The 20,576-nt window shown below is 44.8% G+C and overlaps 1 protein-coding gene across 17 annotated transcripts in view; it reads right to left on the reverse strand.

The window, feature by feature from the left end:
- The window catches only part of HLF (HLF transcription factor, PAR bZIP family member), a 59,732-nt gene extending 39,575 nt beyond the window's left edge, over positions 1-20,157 (reverse strand). For 5 of the 17 annotated variants that reach the window (XR_012425629.1, XR_012425630.1, XM_005583774.3 and 2 more), the window contains exons 1-2: positions 19,512-20,157; positions 16,994-17,329 (exon numbers count right to left, since the gene is read on the reverse strand). Coding sequence is in view for 14 of the 17 variants with exons in the window: in XM_005583774.3 (XP_005583831.1) it covers positions 16,994-17,329; positions 19,512-19,626 (451 nt within the window). In the remaining 3 variants the exon portion in view is untranslated. Of the gene's footprint in view, positions 1-16,993; positions 17,353-18,248; positions 18,832-19,219 lie in introns of those variants that run through there. The other 12 variants (XR_012425628.1, XM_074019279.1, XM_074019276.1 and 9 more) reach the window with 6 other exon arrangements.
- Positions 20,158-20,576: the final 419 nt, after the last annotated feature.

Raw genomic sequence — 20,576 nt, forward strand, 5'->3', positions numbered from 1 at the left:
AAATATGGCAGGAGCTTGACTCCTAGGTTAAACTGTGTATATTCTGGTCTGGTGTAAGGTGTGACAAATACACATATTTCCATACTCTCACCCCACAGGGACCCAGGCAAATGCGGTCAACTCTCTATGAACCTGGGCAGCCATGGGAGGCAATCACAAGGATCCCAAACAATCACGATTGGGTGGCCTGGACTCTAGGGAGCTTTGCTGTTGTGGGCAGCCCCTGACTCCTTGCTTCAGTGGTCTTGGTCTCCACTGGCCAAGAGACCATTGCTCAGGGTCTCAATCTATTCTATATTTATCTATATCTTGGGAAGGGAGGAGGTTCCTAGGCTGAGGAAGAAAGGGGATTAGTGGCCCCTGCTCACTGGGTCCCTTTCAACGTATTACTTAATCTCCAGATTTTCAAATTCACTGTGCCCTGTGGTCAACTTGTTCCCAGTTTGAACAGGGTGTTGGGGGCAGGAGCTGAAAGGTAGCAGGAGCAGAGCACCAGGACCCAGAGAATTTCTGAACCTCTCAGGTACTGCACTGGAGAACGCAGAAGTTTATAGGGCTAGAGGGCACCTCTGGTTGGAGAGAGTAGAAGGTCCTGGAAGAAGTCATCCCTTGGTCCCCCTCCCCTGCAGTCACCCAGTGCCCAGGTTTCCTAACCCTGGGGCAGGCAATTAGCCATCACCAGCTAATTATGGAGAGCTGAGTTGATGAGTGACTCCCAGGCCCAGGTGAGCCTTCACCTTGGTTAATCTGCAAACCAGTTAATCAGCCTCAGGATAATTGAAAGTTAATCGTATGCAGAGCTCAAGTGCAGTTACTGGAAACAACAGGAAACAGTAGTAGCAGAGGAAGTCAGGCCAACTCTCAGTGAACTCTTTTGCAAATCCCTATAGCCAATGTTTAACCTGCAGCCCACTTCACCCTATTGCCCAACACACTCTTGGATCAAGTCCTTGTCACACAACCTCCCAAAGTGCTGGGATTACAGGCGTGAGCCACCGCGCCTGGCTGCGACTCAGAGATATTTGATGGGATACAAAAATATGCTGAGGGAGCTTTAGCTGAAATTGAACATCCCTCTCAAGAGGCTAAAATCTTGCCTAGTTTCATGCCGATGTACTTTGTAATCCCTCAAGACTGCTGTACCTGGATCCCAGGGAGCACACAGTAAGTGCTCAACAAACTGCAGCTAGTTGATTATTTCCCTGGTGCAGTTCATGGATTTAAAGTTAGGAGGCTGGGAGGGCTCAGAGACATTTGGCTGGCTATGTTAGAAACATACTGGGGGAGCTGCAAAAAGCACTACACTCCCCCTCAACCGTTCTTTATAGAAAGAAAAATCTGAAGAGTTCAAACCTTACCAGGAAAGCAGATCAACAGCACAAAAACATAAAGCACGTTCCACAGCTGAGGAGAAATGAACTTCAGTTTATCTGTTCCATCAGCATGGATAACTGAGAATCACCTTCAATCCTAAACAGACTGGCAAGTTCTCTAAAGCTTCCTTAAAGAAAAGTGGCTGCACTTTGATTTCAAATATCAAGAATCGCAAGTATGGAGTGCATGGTTGACTGCCTACCAAGGATGCAGTTCCCCTGGCATTTGCAGCCATGACCTCTGGCCACAGGCAGCTTACCAGGGCCTGCGGTTTGTGGCTGCCTCTGCTGGATCAGTGACACCTACGCCTGTGCTTTATCGGAGTATCCACGGAATTACATGTTGGAATTCCAGCTTCCCTCCACCTTGCAATTCCTGTCTCGTGACCAAGGAGCTGAATCAATAGACTTCCTTTCTTCCATTCTCTCTGTTAAGCTAATCAGAATAAGCCTCCTTCAGAGAGTAAAACATTATGTGCTGGAGGCTCGGAAAACACTTTTCCAGTACATCGGAAGCAACACTGGCCCGAGTCCTTGATCTGCTGCCCAGCAGAAGGACAAGTACTAAAGGATCTTCCCAACCTGCTCTGGCAGGACAGCAAACACCAGGCACCAGTACTGCCCCACCCAAGCCAACGACAGACATCACTAGTTAATCACAGAACTCTTCACTGAGCCCAGACCAAGCCTCGGAATCTTTCAAAATGACTTTCCAGGTACCTACTAATCCATCAGAGTCAGCTGCAAGATGAAACCTACTATCACAGGCAGGTCCTACAAACCTGACTCCAGCCACCCAGAAAAGCCAAAGGCCCCCTCTGGCCACTGCCCTTCTAGAAAAGTTGTCATCAAAAGAGCTAGCAGTGGGCCCTGGGGTTTTTCCTTCTGCGGGCTTTCCTTTTTTTTCTTTTTCTTTATAAAAAAATTATTTTGTCTGGCTAATAAACTACTGCTAAGAAATCCAACTGTTGGAGCAACGATTCCAGCCGGATAATTTATTTTCAGGGTTGCTCTGGAATGCTGAACACCAGAGAGAATCTGGTGGTTCCCATTCCGCATGAAGACCATTTTTTAAGGAAGTCACTAGCTTCACTGTTGTTGTTGTTTTTTCTCCAAAAGGTGTCAAATGTCTTCTGCTTTTCAGCTTTAGTTTTTAAACTCTGTCATCCTTTATGGGTGGCAGAATGTCAGATTCTTAATCCATCTACTACTTGGCTCGGGAGCAGCTCCATTACCCCCAAGGGGCTTTAAATTTTTTTAGACATTCACCAAAATGTGAATGTTAGTCGTCTTCCAGCACATAGTAGTCTTTGAACATGGGAGTCACAAAGCTAGAAACAGCGCCTACATTTTATAGACAAGAAAAATTAGGTTTCGAGAGATGTGGTGACCTGTCCAGAGACACCTAATGCTGACAGATTGGCTTTAGAACCTAGATTGGCTGACTCCAAGTTCAGTGCTCTTTGGAACTGGCCTACCTTTGAAATTGTTGCTATGTGTTTTCCATCTCTTGCCACCTAAAACCCAACGGAAATAATAATGGACATTGATGTAAACTGTTCGGTCAGTTTTCTATTATGACATACTTGTAAGTTAGAAGGACGCAGATTATTCCCATTTTACAGATGAAAAAGTAAAAGCCAGAGAAGCTGAACACCTAAGGTTATATTCGCAATTAAGAGCATAGCCAGGACTACAGATTAAATCTCCTGTGTTCCCAAAGCAGCATCACGGAGCTTACAAAGACCCAGTCCAGCAACTCAAAATCCTGGAAGCAAGACTCCAAAGACATTAACTACAAGTGCATTTTAGAACGTGGTCTTTAAATACCAGATTTGGACTCTGAATTAAAACTCGCTGGGTGACAATCCGAGTAGGCACAGTCCCACATCCTTTTACTGATAGCTTGTTTAATGTAATTTAACGTGCATGACAATCCTACAAAATAGGCCACCATGTTCCGGATGAGGAAATGGGGGCTCAGAATTCAAGTGACTTGCTCAAAGTTTCCTGGCTTTTCAGCAGACCCCTGATTCCAAATTGAATTTAGCTTGGTGACTAAAGGGCTCCACAGTCACGTGCTGATGCTATTAGGACTGTGTTTCTCTGAATATCTTTATCAACGCTTGTTATTTCTGCCTTGAAAATGATTTCATCCTGATCTCCATGGTTTTTGGCCACCGAGATATGCCCAAATTTATTTTTAAGCTGCCTGTAGTCAGAATGGAAGGGCTGATGGAGAAAAAAAGAAAACATACTTTGGCAATGTATTCACAACATTCAGTCCTCTTGGGAACAGACTAAATTCCAGGGACCAATATCATTTCTAATATGAGTTGATTTCCTACAACCACTTACAGTAAGTATTTAGGACAATCCTGGTTTTAACACATAATGGCTATTGCTATGATTTCATACTGAATTGACCTGATTTAAACTTAGGAGCATTGTGTCCACTCTTTTATAAAAGCAGGGAGGGACTCAGAGATATTTTTTGTTTTGTTTTGTTTTGAGATGGAGTTTCACTCCTGTTGCCCAGGCTGGGGTGCAATGGCATGATCTTGGCTCACTGCAACCTCCACCTCCAGGGTTCAAGTGATTCTCCTGCCTCAGCCTCCTAAGTAGCTGGGATTACAGGCACCCGCCACCACACCTGGCTAATTTTGTATTTTTCATAGAGACAGGGTTTCACCGTGTTGGTCAGGCTGGTCTCAAGCTCCTGACCTCAAGTGATCCACCCTCCTCAACCTCCCAAAGTTCTGGGATTACAGGCGTGAGCCACCACGCCTGGCCGCGACTCAGGGATATTTGATGGGATACAAAAATATGCTGAGGGAGCTTTAGCTGAAATTGAACATCCCTCTCAAGAGGCTAAAATCTTGCCTAGTTTCATGCTGATGTACTTTGCAATCTCTCGAGACTGCTGTACCTTTAAAAGTCTTATCCTGCCACACCCACATGTATAGTGCACAACCTACTGTGAGCGAGACGCATGTCAAAGGCCAAGAACCCCACAGCTGTAATCTAGTTGGAAACCAAAGTCATACCAGGTTAAACTCAATTCTTAAATCAATCAACTTCTAGTTGTCCCCTTTGTGTAAAAACTGTTTTTAGACGTTTCTTCCAAATAATCTACTTTTGTTTTTACAATTTCCTTATATTTCCATTCCACTTCAGAAAAGCCCATTCTTTCCTAGCTGGACCCCTCCCTGCCATGTTTCCCTCTGGCACAGAGAAAGGAGAGTTAAGAAGTGTGTATTTGAGAGACTCACACTAAGGAAAGCAGAAGGTCAGGGAGTTTTGTGACCATTGAAAACCCATTTTCCTGCCTCCACGTCACTCAAGAGCCCATCAACAACAACTAGAGGACAGCCGGTTCACTACTTCATGGCCCAGAAGTGCCACCAAGGGTAAAAAGAAGAAACAGAAAACACAGATCTGGCAGCATGTTGGAAAGGCTCTAGAGCACCAAAGGAAATGTATTCTAAATTCCCTTTCACCCTTACCCACTCAAGATCTTCCAGGCATAGCACCAGAAGACATATGCAGGCACAGCAGGGCATATGGAGATGGAAGACGCAGACTAGTTGGAAACCAAAGTTTCTGCAGAGCATACATCTATTACAAGAGCTATCCAAGAAAGCAGGCAGTTACACTGTGACATGCTAGGGTGATAGGACCACAAATGGTGTTTGAGGTGGGATGTATCTTCTCACAGGTGTAAATACACAGGGTGCTCACCTGCTTTATTATCTCTTCACGATCCTTTCTTCCCTGCAATAACTCAAAAGCAGTTTCCAGGCCATCACTGCTATAGCATTGCTGTAACACAAGATGTGTTCCCACTTAAGTGTCCATAAAATAGCCATGGAGGTGGAAGAAGAGAAGGAATAGTAATTGTAGAATAAAAATAAAACTGCTGAAAGCTGCCATTTATATACTGAGCACTGTTCTAAGTGCTGTACATGTATCATCTCATTTACTTCTCCAGGAATCCTCTGAAGCAGGTATTAGCACCCTCACTTACAATGGAGGGAACAAATGCAGAAGAGTTATATGGCTGGTAGATCCCACACCATCTTTGGGGGTTGGCCGATGACATCCTCTCTGATGGCAGGTAAATGAATGAAAATAATATTTCGGTTCCATATACTTATATGAAAATTTAAAGATATGAAAATTTAGTGGTGGGGGGAATGGAGAAGGGGACAGATGGAGATAACTGGCAACAATTTGGTGGGAATGCTAATCTCAATTACTGAAATGTCTGAATGACAAAAATTATTTTGCTATTCACTAATATGCACTTGTCGTTCAGAATATTAATTTATATATACACAGTTAAAATCTTTAAAAACTCTTTTGTACTCAAGTTAACTCTGTGTCCCAAAATTATGTTTGCATAATTAATCTGTTTGGTAATATTTTTGCTTTTTAAATTAAAAATATATATAATGTAGAGATGGGGTCTCATCAGGTTGGTCTTGAACTCTTGGCCTCAAGTGATCTTCCCACCTTGGCCACCCAAAGCATTAGGATTACAGGCATGAGCCACTGTGCCCAGCTAGTAATATATTTCTTTATAAAGAAAACAAAGATATAAATTTTAGTTTAAGCAATTCAAGATAAAATGATCATAAAATCTGAATCAATGCAATGTTACTGCCACGCAAGTGAGAGGGTCAAAGAAGAAATAAAATAAGCAGACCTAAATTGCTTCTTTATACCTAGTTTGTGTAATACTGAATCTTCCTGTCATTAGTTGTTTAGGAAGTCAATAACTAAATATCATTATCTGGCCTACTATGTTTAGATAAATTTCACTTATAATGTTAAAAATAACTTCTTTGACATGAATATAAATATTATTTTAAAATCATTTAGTTGCCACTGCCCATTTGAAACAAACATGCTTTAGATTCTATGAGGAAAAAAGATACTCACTTTCCCAGGAAGGTGTATTAATACAAAGAAATCAATCATAATGAAATGAATTTTATGCAATTCTTACGAGGCCAGTTCTGCAAATTTCTCTCTTCTTGTCTTCAGAGACTCTTTCAAGGCTTTATTTCCATCTTTACAGTTTGTATTACCTACTATTTCCTCTATAAATCTTTCAATGGCATTTGACCTTTTAAAAGCAATACTATTTTGATTGGATCTGAGATCTCTGTCCTGTTTTCATAGTTCTCTAGTAAAAGCCTGCATGGTCTCCTTCAGTGATACTAATTCAGCCCACATCATAATGACTCCATCCTAAGGTGAATTAAGTCTTCTGTTCAATCTTCAGAGCAAGTTGAGTTTAACTGTTTGCCACTATCCTTAAAATAACCCTTCATATCTTGGGGTATTGAGATTTCTGTTCTGGGTAATCTGATTACTGCGTATCTAGATGATCTTGTTCATCTGGTTTGCCGCATTGACTCCCACTGGTCAGGGCCTGGTGGCATCCGTCCCCCAAACAAACCTTTGCTTTTCCCATTCAATTCAATTCAATTCAAGTGGCATTTCTTGTGTATGAACGGACAGGCGTGCTTAACTCTTTCCATTAAGTGGAGAAGCACTTAGAGAGCAGTGATGAGATTTCCTGCTCCACTGTCCATGCCTGGGTTCCACAGCAAAGACATCACAGCAGACTGTTACCCAGAGCTAATTAGAAAAGAAAGCATTGCTCTTCCCCACTCAAGGAATTTCTGCCAAAGCATTTATTTCTGCTGATCCGTTTATGCAATTCCACTTTCTAAGAGAACATTTTGTCACAGATGATTTAGTGTTGTAGCTCCCTGAAGCATCTTTCTGTAGCATGCACTCATTGTTTTTAGGAATATAGGGTCTCCCAGGCAAAATTTGAGAGGCAACAGGGTTGAACAGCCACAAGCCACGTCTCATGATAAGACCTCAAATTCCAAAGCATTCTTCCAAAGATCATTAAGGAAACAAATCCCAGATTAAACTTCTAAAAACAAAACTTTTACGAACCCTGTGTGACAGGGGAGCTGCGTAGTTTTTCAGGAAAGAAAATGAGATTGGATAGGTAGTGAGTTAAGAGAGTAACATCAGTTTGTTAAAGTCAGAAAAGAAGAAAAACTAACATTTTAGGAATTTCCACATTCAGTCATGGCGTCTGTACCCACCACACAAGCCAATTTAACAGAAACAAATACTATAGTTTCTCCCCCAGCAGACACTCGATTCTGCCAACACTCCTGTAATTATCCCAACTGTATGTAGCTGGAGGTGAAATGCCCACATTGACAGCTATTTTCTATGTAAGTGAACTAGATTGGGTTATGGCAACTCTTTGAGCCTTCTGAAATCTTGGCTTGATATCAGGGTACACTTTAGAGGGTGCTTGAGCAAGTCATTTCATGCACGTGACATTCAGCCGTCCAACCCCCTACAATCCGATCCCCTCCCACAATGTATGTCCCTTTCCTTTACTAGTACTCCCGATGTGAAACACACACACACATCCCATATCTAAGCATGATGTACAATTCTGTTTTCAGGAAAGAAGGGAGCCACAAATACAAGGTCAGGATTCAAGAATGCAAAACTGTAATAATGACTCCTTTGTTTCCCAGGAGTAAAATTAATAAGCTAGCCAGAAACTTGGCTTAGTATTTTTAGCTTGATATTACTGCTCCAGGTAATCCTTATAATCAGGTACCACTTGTATCACTGAGACATTAACCTTCCCACCCCCACCCACAAACCCAAACGCATGCATGCCCACGCACACGCACACACAAACATATACATAACATCTGGTTCAATACACTTATTTGCAAACCTAGTAAGCTGTATAAAATAGAGGCATTTAAAAGTGATGAACGTTAATGAGTTGGGTTTATTAAAATCTATTTTTCTACTCCTATGAGACCAGGCCTGCTTTTGGACTTTTAAATTCTGAACCAGTCAAATCCCTCAAACTATTTCCTTGCCAAACAGTGTTTCCCCCAATCACCAAAATTATGGGTTTTATAAATGAAACCTAAACCCTGTGTTTTTGAATTACTTTCTCTAGATCATTAGAACATCGTATTTTGAAAAGCTGTTTGATGTTCAAGGGAGAGTATTTATTTTCAAAATAATAAAAATAAGGAAATCCTGGTTTGCCAGAGGAAACTATTGTCAAGTTTCTAAAAATGTTTCCAATCCAACCTTGAACTCAAGTGGAAATGTTTACATGCCACTTCCCTGCTCAAAAACCTTCAATGGCTCCCTATTGCCTACTGGATAAAGTTCAAGCGCTGCAGCCTGGTACTCATGAAGCTGTCAGCCTGACTGGCACCAACCTCTCTGACTCATCTCCTTGACTCCTTGATATGAATTTTCTGCACCAGCCAAACTGGATCTACACCCTGTTGCTTAAAACACCCTGTGGGCATTCCTGCCCCTGTAACTTTGTGGGGCATGAACCTCTCCAATCTGGCTCTCTCACCCCTCCTTCCGGGCCCATCACAGGCTACAACTCTTCTAAGAAGCTTCCCCCAGCACCTTTGCCTTGAGCAAAGGCTGCTTCCTGTGAGGTCTGGCAGCTCTTATTGGCTATACTGCTCTGTTATTTATTTTTAAAATTTTTATTCATTTTCTTGATTAATCTTTCAACCTCCTCTTTTCAACAGATATTGGAAGCCTCTATATACCAATCATTTGACACTGAGAACATGCTCGTTTGTCCTGTCACTCATCACTTTGCCTAAAAGTCTTATCTTCCCTACTAAATCACTGTCTCTGGAAACGAGCAGCCAAATTGTACTCTTGTCTCTCTTCCTCAGGGTGCACAAATCAAAACACCAAAGCACAAAACAAAAACAGATGCTATTTCTGGGACCGTGCACATTGCTCTTCGCCTCCTAAAACCTCCTCTGTTGCTTTTTCTTTTATTTTTCATTTTAGATACAGGTTCTCACTCTGTCACCCAGGTTGGAGTGCAGCGATGCAATCAAGGCTCACTGCAGCCTCGAACTCCTAGGCTCAGGTGATCCTCTTGCCTCAGCCTCCCAAGTAGCCAAGACTACAGGCACGTGCCACCATATCCAGCTAATATTTTAAAAAATATATTCTGTAGAGATGGGTCTTGCTATGTTGCCCAGGCTGCTCTCAAACTCCTGGTTTCAAGCGATCCTCCCGCCTCAGCCTCCCAAAGTCCTCTGTTGTTTTCTAATCACTGTATCACTTCGTAGAGAAAAGTAACTGAACTGACTCATGGTAAAGGCTTGTCTACTATGTACAGGGCACCAAGCTGGATCTTTCCTACATGGTAGCTTTAGAAAGCTCACAGAAACCCAACAAGGATGTTGCTTTGCAGAAAAGACTATCAAGGTTCAGAAAGATTAAGAATTTACTCATCAAAGAACCCCTTGGGTAGAGGAGGAATTATTATTCTGGAATGCTTGTGTAAAGTCTTGCTTGCAAGCAGGAGAATAAACTGAACTCTTCTCCTTTTGAAACACCATAACATACCTTTATGGCTTCCTTACCCCCAAGGTCACTATATTGCCTTTAAATATAAGTATTAATGTCTATCGTTAAACATTCAATGGTAGCAGTAACTGATTGACCTATTACCAAATATGACACGGAAGAAATCTATTATCAAGAACTTCTTTGGGCAGGGCACAGTGGTTTCCACCTGTAATCCCAGCACTTTGGGAGGCCAAGATAGGTGGATCGCTTAAGCTCAGAGTTCAAGACCAGCCTGGGCAACATGATAAAACCTTGTATCTATAGAAAATACAAAAAGTAGCCAGGTGTGGTGGTGCATGCCTGTAGTCCCAGCTACTTGGGAGGCTGAGGTAGGAGGATCTCTTGAGCCTGGGAGGTTGAGGTTGTGGTGAGCCATGATCATGCCACTGCTTTCTAACCTGGACAACAGAGCATGACCCTGTCTCAAAAAACAAACAGACAAACAAAAAAACTTCTTCAAAATGCATTTTGTTTATTTAATCCCGTGAGCCAGGAAGAATGAGTAAAGGGTACAGTCAGCTACTCAAGGTCACCTAAAATTCAGAGGCTAAGAGAAGGGCAAGCAAGACTTGGCAGAGAAGCAGGAGAGAAATCCAAATTTCTTGACCAGTGTTCCTTAATTAGCTAGGAAGGGAAAAGTATCAAGACTCTCTCTGAGCCCCATGCTTGGTCCTCCCATGGGAAATGCGATTCGATGGTGGTGAAGGTGCTGCTTGCAGCAGCTGTTATTAAGCACTTGCTGTGTGCGACGCAGGGTGACAATTACTCTGCATGCATTGGCTCATATGACCTTCAACAGTGCTATGAGGCAGGTCCAATGATTGTTCCAAAGTTCCAGATGAGAAGCTGAAAGCTCAGAGCATTTAAATGACTTGCCTGAGATCGTGAGCAGCTAATGAGTGGCAAAGTCAGGATTCACACTCAGGTTGGTTTGTTTACTGGATTCTGTGCTCTAAAAAACATTACTGCTATATTGCCCATATAGACTGGTGTCTCAAACACAGGACATTCTGACAGACATTGTGCCTGGTGAGACAGAGGCACCTAAGTCTGAGGGAAATTGAAATTTATAGGAAAACGGTGGTGTAGTATCTTTAGGACAAGACATTTGCTGGGGGAGGGCCTATTATTATAATCACTATTAGCTGTGACCAATATTCTCACCCACTACCGTTACAGAATCAAACACAGGCCCTGTACCTCTCTAATATATTATTTTCTAATTTTTTTCATCTTATTACTTTCTCTACTACCTCCCCTCTTCTCTCCATTTTCATTGCTGAGACATAAAAAATGATTCCTGGGTAAAAGTGATTAGTGCTAGTTGGAAGAGAGGTTTCTGAGAAACCTAATAAATCACGGCTGTCTTCCCCTTCTCTGGCTTTCTACATGAGAATGTTAACAAGGGTTTTTTCTTCCCACCTCCCCCACCCCCTTTCCTTCTCCTCCACCTAATTCTGTCTTTATACTGCTATTTTTCTAGTCTGGTAGGCACAGTGCTGAACTGGAAAGACTCTGCCAAGACCCTTGGCAGGAGCTGGCCTCCAGGAATCTTGCCCACCACAGCAGCGCAGAGAAGACAGGGCCTCTGGGCAGACAGGCAGGAGAGAGGGCCGGGTTTGGGGTCTGGCTAGAATGTTGGACAGAACAGGTTTCCCTGGCATCTGAGCTGCCCTCCAGAGCTCAGCTTTCTCATGCCAGGGTCAGGATTACAATTGCTTGCTGGCACTTGCTGTCATTCTCCTGGGAAGGGAAGCGAGAGGGAGGAGGGAAAGGAAAAAAAAAAAAAAAAAAAGCAAGCCAGCACACCACACAGCGTTGGGCAAGCTCCACAGGGCACAGCCACGTGTCTGGAGCACACGGTCATGCAGGCAGGCAGCCAGGGTTGCCAGGGCTCACACGAGAGCTCGGGGGCTGGGCACCTAGACAGTGGCTGTTTCCACATTGGCAGAACAGGAGTTGGTAACCGAGAAGCCATGCTGCTGGGTTAACATCAGGGAAGTGACTTGTCCTAACCCAGAAGGAAGAGAAAGGTCAGGCTGGCTGCACAGAGTAAGTGTTGGACATGATGGGAAAGAAAAAAAAAATGCATGAAAGTATGTCCTATTTTTGCAGAGGGAAGGGGACTGGGTAAATAAACCCCGAAATAGAAAACAGGGGTTGGGAATCCAGTCATTCCTTTCTGTACCTCCATGCCACTGACACCATAACGGCTGAATGCACTGAGTACTCACGCAGTACACACCGGCCGGACTTGTCAAGTGCGATCTTATTTAAACCTGCCAAAACTCCAAGGGAGAGGGGCCATTTGTAATTTCCATTCTACTGATGAGTAAACTGAGGCTTAAAGAGGTTAAGAAATTGACACAAAGTTACATGGCAAGCCAGGGGTGGGTCCGGGATGTAAACCCAAGCCCCTGAGCCCACAGCCTACACTCCTAACCACCAAGTTGCCTTGCTTTCCAGACATACCCCAAAATACCTCTTGCCACAGGCTTGGGATTACTATCCTGTGAATGTCAGCAAGCCCGTCCTCTACAGGGCTCCGTGGAGAAGATAAACTCTCCAAGAAACAGAGCAATGACTCCCTCCCCTTCAGGATCCCCTAGCCCCTGATGAATGAACAGCACTTTCAAGATGCTTGAGACACCGGGCACAGCCACTATCAGTCATGGCGCTCCCAACCTGCAGATGTTATCAGTCTGCCGGATTAGAAAGATATGTGAACTGCACGCCCTTAAGGGGAGCTTCACTATTGAGAAAAGAAAGAGAATCCTCCGACCTTCCATAAACGCAGAAATCACCTGCGCAGAACTTCCCTCCATCATTATTCAGATTCCCAGGCCAGCATTTTCTTTCCATACCCAAACCTTCTCACAAGGAAGGTCGGCAGAAACAGAACACAAACTCCATATTGCAAAGGTACAATGGGTTCTCCCCCACCCCCGCTCCTTTTGTGCCACCCACTTATGCCATCCTTTTCCCACACACGACCACATGGAAGGGTTTTCACTGTACTCTGTAACCAGCCTTCATCATAACCCGGTCTCCATGCTCAGAACTAGAAAGACAGCCTTCTTAATTCTCAGCGGAATATGGGCCTAACAGTGGTAGGACACCCCCCAGCTATTCAAAGAAAAACCACCAGAGGAAACAATTTCAAATCTGGCTTTACAAGCATGTGATATAAAAATAACTCTGCCTTTGTCTGCTATAGATGACTTTCCCTAAAGGGATGGCTGTCCTTAAAGCTATCGCTCAATTCTCAGGGCAAACAGATTCTTCTTTTTCCAGTACCCGGCATATATTCATGCCTCCAGGAGAGCACCCCCACATCCCACCTCTGAAAGTATCTACAATGCAAACATTGAAGTCATCAGAATGACTCCTGCCATCTCTGCTGGCCTAGGAACATTCAGGACACTACACCTTGGATGACCGAGGAGCCCCTGCAGTTAGCTCCAGCCTCCAAGAACCACTACTCTTCCCTTCATTAAGATGTCAGCCCAGAAAGCTTGGTGACCATACAATAGCCACAACAGGTTTTAATGAATCCCTGGATTGTTTCTTGAAAGAAAACTGGATTTCTTCAGATATTTCATTCATTCTTTGGTCAGTTAGACTAATAGAGATGGGGTGCCCAAGATAAGAAAGGGGGTGGGGCAGTCATGGTAAATAGTATGAGAATTCACAAGAATGGGCCAGGTGTGGTGGCTCACACCTGTAATCCCAGCACTTTGGGAGGCCGAGGTGGGTGGATCACTTGAGGTCAAGAGTTTGAGACCAGCCTGGCCAACAGACCCCATCTCTACTAAAAATACAAAAATCAGCCGGGCGTGGTGGTGCATGCCTGTAATTCCACCTACTAGGGAGGCTGAGGCAGGAGAAGAGCTTGGACCTGGAAGGTGGAGGTTGCAGTGAGCCAAGACTGTGCCACTGCACTCCAGCCTGGGTGACAGAGCGAGACTCCATCTCAAATAAATAAATAAATAAATATTCACAAGACTGCTCACCTTGTCATTCCAAGAAATCCTTGGGGTAGACCTAGAAATGCAGACTTTATCAGCTCATGGTTTCATTGCCCTTCAACCAAACAGGTAGCACTAACACCACAACAGAGCATAGCTCAAAAGATGCATGCTGAGTGAACAGCCAGAAACAACGGTTTGATAAACTACTCTGCAGTTATCTCCTGATTAGCCTGATGGCTTAGTTTTATCAACTAAGTGTATAATTATGCTCTTATTAATATTCTATTTCTTCTTGGCAACCCAACGTCCCCTGACCTTCTTAAAAGTTTTGCCATAAAGCATTGCAGGTGGTTTATCCATTCGTGTGACAGGATCCTAAAGTAAGCCTAGATTTTGCTGTCCAAGTTGAAGTTCTAGACCAGTGGTTCTCCACCGGGAGTGATTTTATTATGCCCAGGGGACATTTGGCAGTGATTGAAGACCATTTTTACTAGTCACATCGGGAGCAATGAGGGTCCTACTTGCAACTAAGAGGTAGGGGCAGGGATGCTGCCAAACATTCTAGAAAGCATAGGACACAAGATTTACCCAAAACGTTAACAGTGCCAAGGTTGACAAACACCAATCAAGACTGAAATTATACAATTCCCAGAATGCCCGAGGCTACATCTGCACTCTTCCCTTCTGAGGACTTATTTTCCTTAAGAGTAACTTGGTACTTTTATTCTGGTCACTCCTGTGAGCCACAGAGAATAATCAAGAACTTTCTCCTGTTTCTGGTTTGCTTGCAATATCCATCCATCAAGCCAACATCTCTTAGAATTTTATTTTGCGTTGTAATCTTTATCATGATCAACAATCTATGAGCAGCAGAGCGTTATTTTACCTGAGTTTGGTATTTGAAGACAAGGTTTAACTTTTTTCCTTTTCTGTGAGGACTATTGAGTTTTCAATTCCAAGAAGGAAATTATGTTAAAATGTGTTTCCATTATTTAAAATAAGACATTTAAATGGAGAACTTATTTCTAGATCCTCAGTGTTCCCTTTGATCCCAGTGTCTTTTCACCAGAACCTTACGAAATGATATCCCCTGAAACTCAGGAGTTCTTTGCTATGGATTGCAACTCCGACTGGGCATTCCAAGCTTCTGAGAGTCACTGATCAATACTGACTCCAATGAGCTCTGACAAATGAGTTTTCAAGCTGCTTCAATTTCCAAAACCCCAATTTTTGACTCTCAGTAGGAACCAAGGTGTGAACACCCAACATGTGCAGGTCTCCTGGGAAAAAATACAGTATTCCTAACATGGTACACATCCTAAATTTGGTAGGGGACTGAGAAATACTTGTCAATTGATTACAAGTGTTAGGGTCAAAATACCCCAATCCAGTAACTACTGGGCAAAAATCTCCTGACATTTCTCTCCAGAGGAAGGGTTATGTACAGTACCTAGTTACCTTAAGAAGATATTTCCAAAGACAGGGATTGAAGAAAGTAACAACAGTTGACACATATAACAATGATCACAATTGCTTCCGCAAATAGAACACTCATTGCTAATCCTTTGACCCTTTATACATATTACCTCTAATTTTCACAACAACTCAATCAAATAGAAATTGTATCCTTCTACAAAAAGGGAAACTGAGGCTCCAAGAAATGATGTGGCTTTCTAAGGTCACACAGCTACAAAGTGGTGATTCTCAGTCTACAGAGCACAATGACCGAGGCGCAACTGTGTCTCTCACCGGAGCTCTGTTCCCTTCTCTCCTCGCTGTTTTCCCACTTTGAAGGGTTATTCATTTTGTTGGCTGTTCCTACAAATAAATTGAAGACAGTGGCACCGCACATTCTAAGTAGCAGGGGCTCAGGATCCCATAAAGGAGTGTTTTCCCAAGCCCCCGCAGCCTCCAGGGGTGGCTGGAGACTAAGAATTAATTCCATTCCAGCCAGTGGCCTTGAGCTATAATTCAAAGTGAATTTTGGAGAAGGGGCCAGCACGCAGAGATTTGAAAGGAAGAACTTTAACTCTAATATGAATATATCAAGGCAGGGGTATTCTCTTCCTCCTTTGCATCATTTCCTTCCATTTAAATCTTGCTCTGTGTGCCACAGAAACTTCTACAAGGGTCGAGGACACGGAGTTCAGTAACAATCTCTAGCACAAGTTTCGCATTGTCCTGCTTTCTGTCTTCCCCCACAGCTAAGGCCCTCAGCTCTGTGACCTTCCGGACGATTTATCTGGATGAATCTTTGTTCCTGGTTACCTGTGCACATGAAATTGTCTTTCTTCCTGTTCATTTTGTACTACAGGGTGCTAAAGGCATGAATTCAAAGCTGCTTCAATCTGTGTTTATATCTGAGCATTAGCAGTGGGTTTTGAAGTACTGGTCATTTCAGGTGATATTTTTGTGTACTATTTCAAGATCATTTACAGCTGACCTTGCAGCCTTGTGGGCTCTGATACAGGTAGATTGAGTGTGATGGACAGATGAAAATGAAAAAAAAAAAAAAAAAAAAGTAAGAACAGTTGGGTTTATGGGAATAGCAACGAGAGAGATGGAGTCTGGTCCTGAAGAAGCCTCAGAAGCACAACATGAGAGCCTGGATTTAGATTCTATATCTCAGCTAATGACAAAACAAGATGAAAAGGATGGAAAAAATATACCTGCCCCACATCCCTACTCATATTTTTTTTTCCTTCAGGACAGAGAAGAGTGAATGTAGGTAAACCAACCCCTATTGAGAGGCTACCTATTATCTATGTGTTTAGGGAATGAGGAAAAGAGATAGGAGATGTGATGGAGGTTTAAATTAGCCAAATCATTAACTGTAAGTTGTTACTTCTTAAACCTGCAACCCTTGGATCGGCCGCATCACAATCCCATGGGGGAGCTGGTTAAAATGCATATGCCCGGGCCCTCACTCCAGACTTGCAAAAACTCAGAATTTCTAGGGGTAGACACAAAGAGTCTGTATTTACCAGACCCTCCCGATGAGTGACATGGACGCTCATTAAAGTGGGAGAGCCTCTGCCAGGAGTGGAGCAGAAGAAGGTTCCTCTCTTAGGATATTTGCCAAAACCTGAGTGTGAAGATGTTTACGCTAACTCTACCTCGCCTGTCCCGTTCACCCTCCTCCTCCCTTTCTGAAGGGAGCATCTTCAGGGCACTTACCTGGTCTGATGGGGCTCTGCATACAGTTCGGAGATGGGATGCCAGGGTGAAGGGGTGCAGAGGCCCGGCTGCTGAGGTCCATGACCGAGGGGGCAGCCGAGGAAGCTGGCTGCAGCCCGGGAGGGTGAGGGCTGTGGTCATGCTGAGATGGGCTGGGGGGAATGCCATTTTCTGACAAAAACTCCTCCAGGTCCATGTATTCCAACTGGAAAGTATCTCCGTCATAGGGAAGGGTTTTGTCCCATAAGGTAGGCCCCAGGAATGCCGACTGGGGGACCGTCGGGCTGTTACTCTCATCATCCAGCTTCTTTTCCTTGTCTTTATCTTTACTAAATGCTGCAGAAGAAGGGAAAGTTGGACTTAAAAAAAAAAAAAAAGAAAGAAAGAAAGAAAGAAAAGAAAAACAATACCGCTCTTTTACCACTCTTCCTGGCCTGTTATAAAACTACTTCTCACTAATGGCAGGATCCTTCTCTGGCTGCTGTCTTTTGTAGATCTAGAGTTAAAAGTTCAGGCAGGACGTGGATCTCTGCCTGTTTTTCAACATCTTCCTATTTACTTTGGAAAGAAGGCACTAGCCCTTGGGGCAGGGCTACAGGCTGATCTAGGATAAAAACCAGCGAACAGCCTCAGCACCTTATTTGAGAAGAGTAATAACTTAAATTTAAAATAGTAAAATAACACCTGCGATTATATGCAACTGCTGTCATTTTTAACAAAACAACAGCCAATAACCAGGCTTGAATTATCTTCCAGAAATTCAACACAGCAACAATATGAGGTCATTTAGACTTACAAAGCCAGTGAGTTAGTGGTCTTAATTTTGGTAAGGCAAGGACCTTCCACCCTTCTTTAATATCATGTTTAGAGCACCTACTGGATATCTGGTTATTTCCATATATTATCTCAAAAATCTCACAATAAACTTGCAAAATAGCAATTACCTCCATTTACAACAAAGACTTGGAGGCTCTGAGACTTGAAGGAACTTGACCAATGCCTCATGTTGGCAGAGGAGAAAAATGAGAACTTTCTGAGCTCACATGTCTTAGCTTCTAAAGCCACTGGGGCACACTGATTTTTACGAAAGGAGTTTAAAAAAATACAAAGTGTTTTCTTCCTTCTCTTCCCCAAACATTTGAGTATGATCCAATTTACAAACAGTATGCATTTACAAAACCTTTCAAAAGCACAGATATTGGAAAAGGTGAGTTATTCTATACACTTATGTTGGAAGTATGCAGCTATTTTCTACCTGGAAATACTGCTCGCCCATTAGGTCTTTAACAAGCATTCTGGATCTTGCCAATTCTAGTATTCAGTCGTGGGTGGAATCTGGGATTAAGGAATTTGCTTCTGAGTTTCATCTTCAGAGAAACACAGCCTCCACTGCCATCCATTCTAACCCTCTACCGTCTCATCTGAAAATCTGACTTAAAACACCCACATATGCAAAAGCCTGCAGCAGGCAGCCCCTTCCTCCCAAATGCTCTTCCTTAAAGCATAGTTAAGGAGGGGTCCGTGGCTATCATCTGCAGATTGCAAACTCTTGCAATGCAACAGGTTGTCCTCTCCTAGGAAAGAAGGTGCAAGTACTCCCAAGCTATTTGTAGCCAAATAACCTTTCAAGACTTTACACTGTGAGTCGCACGGTTCGCATTTGCTACTGTGATACCGAAGGCATGAAACCGCATCAACCCAAATCCGTGGTATCACTAGCTGGGTTTGGGGCCTCATCACACGTACCCCTCCTCTACCGCTATGGCCAAGGTTGTCTTGGGAAGGTTTGGGACTTACCAAGAAAGGGCTCAAGCCAGAGGAGGCTCCTGCGCGATTACACGTGAGCCTGCTCCGCTCTCCCCTCCCACCAGAAAAAGTGCACCGGGAAAGTGTCAGCGCTGGAGGCGTGCACCGCTTCCCGCCGAGAGACCACTCCCCCCACCGGCCCCAGCCCCCACCCCGCTTTCTCAGCTACCCTTCACCAGGAGAAAAGGCGTCTTCTCTCACACCTCGTGGGTTACAAATACTAACCAGTAACAGAAGCTGTAACACAACCCCAAAACCCAGGCTACGCAGTGAGACCCCCTCCCTCAAGCCGACCCCCGCCCCCTGCCCCGCACAGAACCAGGCCCCAGGGTTTCTTCTCTCCAGCCCGGGAGGCTCTGCCCTCCGCAGGCGGGCTCGCTCTGCGTGCGGGTGTACCTCGTTCTAGGGAACGATCCTGACCTGTCAAGTTACACCTCCCACCCGCGCCGCAGGAGCGGGACCCAGGGAGGCCGGGTGCCCGAAGCTCTTTAAATGTAGCTCAGGAGGGGTTCCTCCCCTTTCATGGAGGAGGAGGAGGAGGAAGGGGAGGAAGGGTGCTGGGTGAGCTCCTCAATTTCATCAGAGCGGGGCCGGGGCGCCGCGGGACAGGGCGGGAGCGGGGTGGGGGGATGCTCCAGCGGGCGTGCCCGGCCGCGGAGGGGGACCCCCGGAGCGTCGTCCCTTCCCGGAGCGGGGCCGCGGCAGCGCTCACCGTCTTCGTGGTGAAGGGGGAGCTTCAGCGGGTTCTCCAGCAGGGACCTGAGCACGCCGTAGGGAGGCGGGATAAAGGTGGGATTCAGGGGGAGCGGTCGGGACATTTTCTCCATCGCGATGCACTCAAAATTTTTCCCCTTAAAAAAAGAAATAAGAAAGAAAGAAACAACCGCCCCCTAAAATGTTGCTGAGCTTTTCCTCCGTCCTTTGCCAAAAGTACTCGCTCTCAAGGCGGTGGAGAAAAGGGAAGAAAAAAATTACTTATATTTTTATAAATACATCTGCATAAAAATATATATTAAAAAAAAACTTTCGGGTTTCCAGTGCAGACGGTCCCAGGAGAGCGCGCCAAGTGCCCGCGGGCTCCCCGGCGACGCGCAGGATGCTCTCACCTGCCTCGAACCCCTCGTCTTGCAAAATGTTCAAAACTGAAAAAAAAGAAAGAAAAAAAATATGTCGACGGCTGCAGAAGGGCAGAAGGCACCGCGCCGACCCCAGCCCCTAGTGCCAGCACCGGAGGCGGCGCGCCGTCCCACCCCACCCCCCTCCCCGCGCCGGCGGCCGCTGCTCCCCAGCGCTCCGCGGCCCCGCAGCGCCGGGCTCAGCGCATCCGGCCACCCATGTGCCGCGGCCCTGACAAGAGTGACGTCAGGGCCCGCACCTCGCGCCCATAGGCGTGCGGGGGCGGGGCCACGCGCGGCCCCGCCCGCCTGGCCCGCTTGCCCCGCCACCGTGTGTTTAGCGTCGCCGCGCGCGCCGATTTTCCGGGTCTTTGCAGCGCTGGATGGTTACAGGGGAGTAGGTGCCAGATTCCCTGGGCCATCAACTTACGCTCCGGTATTTTTATTTTATTTTATTTTATTTTGGTCTGGATGGGAAGAGGAATGAGAAATTTATATCCATAGTTTTCAGGCTGGGAATAACCTGAGGAGTTTAAAAAAAATCCCGATGCCCAGGCCACATCCCAGATCAATTAGAACAGAACCTCTGGGGTGCTATCCGGGCGTCCATAGTTTTTAAAGCTCCCCAGGTGGTTCCAAAGAGTAGCCAAGTTTGAGATGAT

Source organism: Macaca fascicularis, chromosome 16 (genome assembly GCF_037993035.2).
Source record: "Macaca fascicularis isolate 582-1 chromosome 16, T2T-MFA8v1.1".
Lineage (NCBI taxonomy): Eukaryota > Metazoa > Chordata > Mammalia > Primates > Cercopithecidae > Macaca > Macaca fascicularis.